This window comes from Nansenia antarctica, assembly GCF_963989245.1.
Source record: "Nansenia antarctica genome assembly, chromosome: 6".
NCBI classification, from domain to species: Eukaryota; Metazoa; Chordata; class Actinopteri; order Argentiniformes; family Microstomatidae; genus Nansenia; species Nansenia antarctica.
The window spans coordinates 38,538,955-38,546,454 of record NC_137676.1 but is presented as its reverse complement, the minus strand read 5'-3'; the positions used below and the strand labels follow the sequence as shown (position 1 = coordinate 38,546,454).

At 48.3% G+C, this 7,500-nt stretch overlaps 1 protein-coding gene across 1 annotated transcript in view; it reads right to left on the bottom strand.

Moving 5' to 3' along the window:
• Positions 1-5,174: 5,174 nt before the first annotated feature.
• LOC308160110 (XK-related protein 7-like) overlaps positions 5,175-7,500 on the bottom strand; it is a gene marked incomplete at both ends in the record, with an annotated part of 85,235 nt that continues 82,909 nt past the window's right edge. Inside the window, 3 exon segments of the mRNA XM_080533984.1 lie at positions 5,175-5,633; positions 5,635-5,898; positions 6,397-6,677. Of these exon segments, the coding sequence (XP_080390110.1) occupies positions 5,175-5,633; positions 5,635-5,898; positions 6,397-6,677 (1,004 nt within the window).

The following is a 7,500-nucleotide window of genomic DNA, read 5'->3' as shown; positions in this document are numbered from 1 at the left end:
GTGTGCTTGTCTTGATGTAGTAAAATCAGACTTGCGATGCAACATGAGCAGTGTCGGACTGGGCGGTGTGAGTCTGATGCACCGCCAGCTGGGTTCAATATGACCTGGAGATTCAATAAGAGGGTTGAATGAGTAACGAGCAGAACAAGGAGGGAGGGAGAGAGAGAGAGAGATAGTATGTGTGTGTGTGTGTGTGTGTGTGTGTGTGTGTGCACGCCCGTGTGATATGCATGTGTGTTCTCTCTCTCTCTCTCTCTCTCTCTCTCTCTCTCTCTCTCTCTCTCTCTCTCTCTCTCTCTCTCTCTCTCTCTCTCTCTCTCTCTCTCTCTCTCTCTCTCCATGGAGGCCGCAGCCGTGATGAGAGTGGAGTGTTAACCCATGGCTGTAGCGTGGGGCGCCACACAAGTGGAACTAATGGCAGGTCAAACCCCCGGAGAGGTGTAAGGCTCCGCGGAACGCAGTAACCACTCCAACGCAAACCAAGGGGCCGACTTTAACCATCCTGCAGTTACCAAGGCAACCGCCGAAAAAGAAAAAAAAAGGAAAAAAGAAAAGATGGGACATTTGTCTTCGAATGGCTTTTCCTTTCTTCTTATCTCTCGCTTTCTCTCGCTCTCTGACTCTCTCTCTCTCTCTCTCTCTCTCTCTCTCTCTCTCTCTCCCCCCTCTTTATTTCTTCCGCTCCCTCTCTCGTTGATTAAGTATTGAGGGAACTAGGGGGCCATTCGTTTCCACCATGGTCTTCTCTCTCGCTTTGTGTCTACCTGGAGCCTACAGGATATCCTGTATACACTAGCCTGCAGAACTCATCACACTGACATGATTCGTTAGAAAGAATTAAACAGGTTGATCAGGAGAAGCATTGCTATGACGCGTTTTTCCCCTGTTTACCATACGCTAACAGTCCTATCCCCGGCCAAACACCGGATTTACGAACAATTGTTTATCACGTTTCCTTGACAACAGTTGTTTGTCGTTTGTTTCCGAACACAGGGCAGAAACCATCATAATCTATCACCCGATAGATAGCTTAAGGCATTGGTTTTTTTGGTCAATATTCTCCATTTGTTTTTGTAACCCTTGTGTAGAAGCAATAAGGCACTTGAGTCTGTGCTTTATGGTGGATAAAGTCACAGCTTTACTCAGCTTTCTTGACTGTGCTTTGCGTCAGGCCAAACGACGCCCCTCAGCTGTGAGTTTCTTCACGATAAAGTGCGGCCTCTCGTGCCTTATTGTTTCAATAAATAATGTGCCGAGTAAAACATGGAGAGAGTGATATAAATGGAAGTGAAAAGTGAAAATGTAGATAGTAAACAGTTCCTGTGCTTGTATTGACTCAGACTGCCGTCCCCCACAAGAGGTTTTGTGGTGAATGCTTGTTCTGTGAATGCTGTGATTTGTTATTATTGGGGGTTTGACCTTGAGCCAATCTCAAAGGGGCAAGTGCTTTTGTGTGCTTGCTATTCTCTCGCTCCTTCCTGCTCTCTCCCTCCTCTGCCTCTCCTCCTCTCTTTCTATCCCCCCCCCCCCCCGCCCCCTCCTCTCTTTTTTATCTCCCCCATCTCTCTCATTCACAAGGCCACAGTGGCTCCATAGTGACCCTGGACAACAAAAGTGGATACAGAACAGCACCAAACTGCTCTGTTCCCCCCAAACCCCAGGAAAAAGTGTCAGAGGCAATTACCCTGGAAGTCACTGTGTTGTCTCAACTCCCTCTTCCCATTCCAAACAGTCTGAAATATCAAAGAGTCCTCACAGGACCTCTTCATGAAACCACATAGACTCATAGAGTCTAGAGTCTGTGTGTGTGTGTGTGTGTGTGTGTGTGTGTGTGTGTGTGTGTGTGTGTGTGTGTGTGTGTGTGTGTGTGTGTGTGTGTGTGTAGTGGTGCGAGCGGGGGCCGGAAAGTTGGCTGGAAATGAAAGAGAAAGAAATGCTTTTTTTTTTTCTTTTCTTTCGAGAGACAAACACAACCAGGAGCAGTTCCAGCTACAAACATAAAGACAAAAACAAGAAGAAGAAGAAGAAGAGAGAGAGAGAGAGAGAGAGAGAGAGAGAGAGAGAGAGAGAGAGAGAGAGAGAGAGAGAGATGTTTTCTGTGGATTAAAGACTTTGACTCTGAATCAGAAAGTTTAGTCAGGTTCGAGGAAGGAACAGAAAAGGTGGTATGGTTTTCTAAGAAGAATGAGAAATAACAGTATGGGGTTAGCTTACCAAAGGGTACACCTTACTATCACTGCCTGGGCCAGCTCCATCTGACCCTAACCCTACCACTGCCTGGGTCTATCTGACCCTAACCCTACCACTGCCTGGCTCAGCTCCATCTGACCCTAACCCTACCACTACCTGGCTCAGCTCCATCCGACCCTAACCCTACCACTGCCTGGGTCAGTCTGACCCTAACCCTACCACTGCCTGGGTCAATCTGACCCTAACCCTACCACTGCCTGGGTCAATCTGACCCTAACCCTACCACTGCCTGGGTCAGTCTGACCCTAACCCTATCACTGCCTGGGTCAGTCTGACCCTAACCCTATCACTGCCTGGGTCAGTCTGACCCTAACCCTATCACTGCCTGGGTCAGTCTGACCCTAACCCTATCACTGCCTGGGCCAGCTCCGTCTGGTTGGTTGGTCTGGTAACAGAAACACAACTGGTTTTCTATCAGAGTCCATGGGTCCCTGACGTGGATTAGCGACATTGGTATTCCTGCGTGTCTTTCACCCATCTCGGGAAGCACACCAGGACTTTATTGAGGTGATTACTTGTCTGCTTCCAGCATACGTGTGCACACTCATTCACACACATTTTGTCAACAGTGCTTCACACTATTTCTCAACGAAAACCAGACCATCCAACATGTGAAGGAAAGGAAGGAAATAGAGTGAACTATCTATCACTTTCTACTCATCCTAACAAGAATTGCACTTCTAGCACATAGAGGCAGAGCCTTGAGAACATAAGAACTAAACTTGTGCTCTCAAGGCTCACGGCTCTGCTCTGTTATGTGCTAGAAGTGCAATTATCACATTCTTCATTTGAGACCTTTTGATGAATTCTCCAGTGCCTGATGATTACATTACTGATGATTACAGTGCGTGGGTGTGTGTGTGTGTCTCTTTCTGTGTGTATGTAAGTGTCTAAGGACTATATGTTAATGGCGTAAAATAAAGTCTTAGCATAGACACAAGCCCTGGCAGTGCTATTGTCAGGGCCTTTCAGTGCACCTGATGGCACTTGACCTGCTAATGGTCATGAACATGCTACATTACCACTACTGGTATTTCCAACAGTTACAGCTAAGACAATTTGCCACTACGCCAGTGTTTGGACTTGTGTCCGTTTTGTGCTGGCTGAAAAGTGTTTGTGTGTGTGTGTGTGTGTGTGTGTGTGTCTCTCTCCCATTGTGCTGGTCTGAATAGGGATTTTGTATCTTTTCAACTGTGTAAAATGAACATTCACCATGTTCAATCTTGCAGGAGAGCAGGAGAGATAATCAACATCATTGACATTGACATATAATAACATAATGACATGAACAGAACACTCTGAAATCACTGCTGTTTTTAAGGCTGTTTGCTCAGCCGGTTTTACTACAGTATTTTTCCCAACTACATTTTCATCACAGCTTTAGTTATTTATTTATTTTTTTGTTTCTTTGAATATACCTTTTTTTCTGCCCATTATCTTGACTGACAAGAGAAGCAGCATTATCCAACAGACCGACTGAACATACAGACGAACCAGAAACACTCATACCCAGAATCTAGCTTGACTCTAATATATACATATCATGTAAAAAAAAAAAGTATGTATATACCGTATATGATTACACCTTAATAAGAATCATATCAAAGACATGGCCACTGAGCGAGTAAACAATATAAAAATCATATATAAAAAAATAAAGAAATAAACAATATATAGATTCATACATAAAATGGTACTTTACTCCAAATACATTTTTATGCATTCCACCATGCATAAGTTATAAAAGAAAAATCGAATTATTTAGCGATTTGAAGCCTTAATAGATTGCCTGAACAGAAAGCTTTAGTTTTACTTGCTGGAGTGGAGTAACGGCGCATCAAATCACTCAGTGCACTTTTAACCCCAGTCTGGTGGGCCCGCGGGTCTCAGAGAGTGGCACGCTCCGGCTCAGTGCTGATGACTCCACCTCTGTGCTGTCGAGTGAACAGATGGTGGGGAATTAAAATGATCTTGGTCAGGGGGATACTTCTTCTCTCTAGACATCACTAGAGAGCTAGGACAGCATCTGGACGCGGGTATGACCAGGGAATTGTGGGTACTCGGGTCATTTAATAAGATTGGTAGTCCGAGCAAGTTTTGGTAGGAAGGAGGTATTTTAAGCAAGATATCTTCAAAACCCGGGACATTTGAACTGCGGTTTTTGAAAAATTGATCTAGAGTGGACTAACGCAACCAACAAGAACAATGGATTTGGAGTAAAATACCTCCCTTTAAGGTATAAGGTGATTGAATTTGCTAAACCTCACCGTTTACAGAAGCAAATCAACACACCACTGTCACTGTTTTTCATGTTACTTTGACAAGACATTTCTACCAAAGGCTTCAGAGTCCTTCCTCATTGGAACTGAATGGAGAATTCAAACCTCCAGTATTTATACATCATCAATAACATAATAAGCACCATTGCAATCAGCATCATGATCATCACCATCGTCATCATGATCATCCTCTTCGTCATCTTCATCATCATCATCATCTTCATTAGCACCACCACGGTCCCTTCTCATGGATGATGATCACGTCTCCTGTCACCTGTCTCCTCAGGACTGAGAGAGTATGACCCAGAAGGTGACCTTTAGCTCCAGTGTCTCCTTCAGTGCCTGCTAAGGTCATAACCGCAGCCAGATGACCTCTGACCTTCTGACAAGCTTTCCCTCTGTTCCAGCCCATTGGCTCCTAGCAGTACACACAAGCGTCGCCCCGACGGGCAACAGCCGCGCACACAACCGACGCACACATGCACGGGTCCCAAACAGGTCCACCAACACACTCATGGACATGCTCCCCTTGGCCACACCTGTACACACACACACCTCCAGCCTGGCCCCAGCACACCTGTCCTGTCCTGGCCTCCCACAAACTGGAGGGTGGAGCCCCCTGGTGGTCGGGGTAGGGAGTTTACATTACACCGTGGTCTCGTACTCCATGACCTCCTTGGGGTGGGTGAAGCTCCTGTACTGGATCCTGGGAGTGACGGGGGAGGTGTTCTCCAGCACCAGGATGGTCTTCCTCAACCGCCTGTCGATGAAGTGCGCGTCCCAGGCCGGGTACATCTTCCTGGGCAGGTCTATACGGATCACCGGCCCCTCTGACCGGGGCGTGCGGGGGGCCTGGACCGGAGGGGCACTGGGCCTCACCTGGAACACGGGCAGGCAGCTGTCCCTGTCCCCCGGCACCTGCTCCCCTCCCCCTCCCCCCCCCCGCTCCCCCCGGTCCCTCTCCGCCCCCGTAGTCCTGCTCAGGGTCCTGGGGGGGCTGGTGACCACGTCCGGAGGGGGGGCCGGGGCCGGGGTCACACAGGACTCCACCACTCCCCCCAACCCCCCCTCCTCCACGCACCTCCACTGGGACCCGAAGATTGGGGCCGTCCGGGTGGAGCAGACAGTAGTAGACAAACATGAAGAAGGTCCCCAGGGCGTAGCTGCACACCACAACGCACACCACGATGAGGGCGTAGAAGTCGTTGGTGTGGGGTCCGCGGTAGATGTACCAGGCGGCGGTGAGCGCGGCGTTCTCCAGCAGGGTGATGGTGTAGTAGATGGACATGCGGAAGCGGGCACGGCCCTCCTTCACGTTGAACCAGCAGAAGATGTAGATGATGCCCACCACCATGTTGTAGATGATCTCCTACACAACAGAAAAACAACGAACAATGAATCGATGATGTAGAGTACACACGTTAGCCAGGTTGCCTGTGGTCCATCATCTATAATTCATTGATAATTGAACATAAAACACATTCATTCAGATTAATTCATTCATTGATTCCGTTATTCCTTCATTCATTTTTCCATCCATCCATTCATCCATCCATCCATCCATCCACCCACCCTTCCATATATCCATCCATCCATCCATCTACCCTTCCATATATCTATCTATCTATCCATCCATCCATCCATCCATCCATCCATCCATCCATCCATCCATCCATCCATCCATCCATCCATCCATCCACCCACCCACCCACCCACCCACAAATAATCACAAGTAAACTAGTAAGTGGGTACACCCAAACGCATTTCCGCCACACCAAATGGTCTACCTCACCACACCCTATTCAACTCTATGGTGAGGAATCTACTCCATTCAAATCAAACATCTCATCAACTCTGTGTCCCTCACCTCCCACTTGGACATGCAGAAGTCAGTCTCCCCCTGGATGATCCAGAAGGTCATGACACACCAGTGGGTGACGATGAAGATGCCGAAGTAGAGCTGGAACACGGAGGCGAAGAGCGCGAAGGCAATGGTCCGAGCCCCGATGGTGAACAGGTGCCACAGCATCTGGACGATCACGGCCTTGTAGGACATGGGCAGCTTGTCATCACGGGAGTCCCGCAGAACCTTCTGGTAGGAGGCGATCATCCAGGCCAGGGAGACCAGGGAGGCAGAGGCTGAGAGACCTGGGGAGGGAGGGGAGGGAAGGGAAAGGAGGGAGGGAGGGAAGGGAGGGAGGGAAGGAAGGAGGGAGAGAGGGAGGGAGGGAGGGAGGGAGGGAGGGAGAGAGGGAGGGAGGGAAGAGGGAGGGAGAGAGGGACAGAGGGAGGGAGAGTGGGAGGGGGAAGAAAAAAGTAGTGTGAGGAAGAGTGTGAATATGTGTGTGTGTGTGTGTGTGTGTACATAAACAATATGATGACAGGGCATTTTGAGTCTGCTCCTGTTGTAAAAGCCTATTAAGCCAGAGATTGTTTCTATATCGAGGAGATACGCAACTCCCTTGATTGAATTACCATGTTTTTTTTACGTGGGATGGGGAAGATGGCACCAGTCCCACATGGGAATTAAATTTTTGACCAATTATCACACAAGCAGTCGAATAGCATCACCGACTGAGGGCGTTCCAAGAACCAATAGTGTCTTTCCTGTGTCGTTTCCCTGGGCAACGCACGTGCGGGAGGCTAGTCTTTTGCGAGAGCCAGTCTTTTTTTCAAGCCATTACAGCAGCTTTTTTTTTATTTGTATCAAAGGACCGTGCAAAACGTTTCTCCAGTACACACTTTAGTGCTTTGAAAACACCGAAAGGAAAAGTCGTTAAGCGGTATCATTTTGAGTTTCGCTTGCTGCCCCCCCATAGGCGACCTGTCTAAAAAACGGCTTTTGATCTCGCTGTTGTAAACAAGCGCCCAAGAGGGGTCGCCAATTATGGCGGTGCTGTTCCCCCCGGCTTCTTTTGAAGTGCTTTGACTAAACTGACATCCAGAGAGAGAGGCACACCATCCAGTCCTC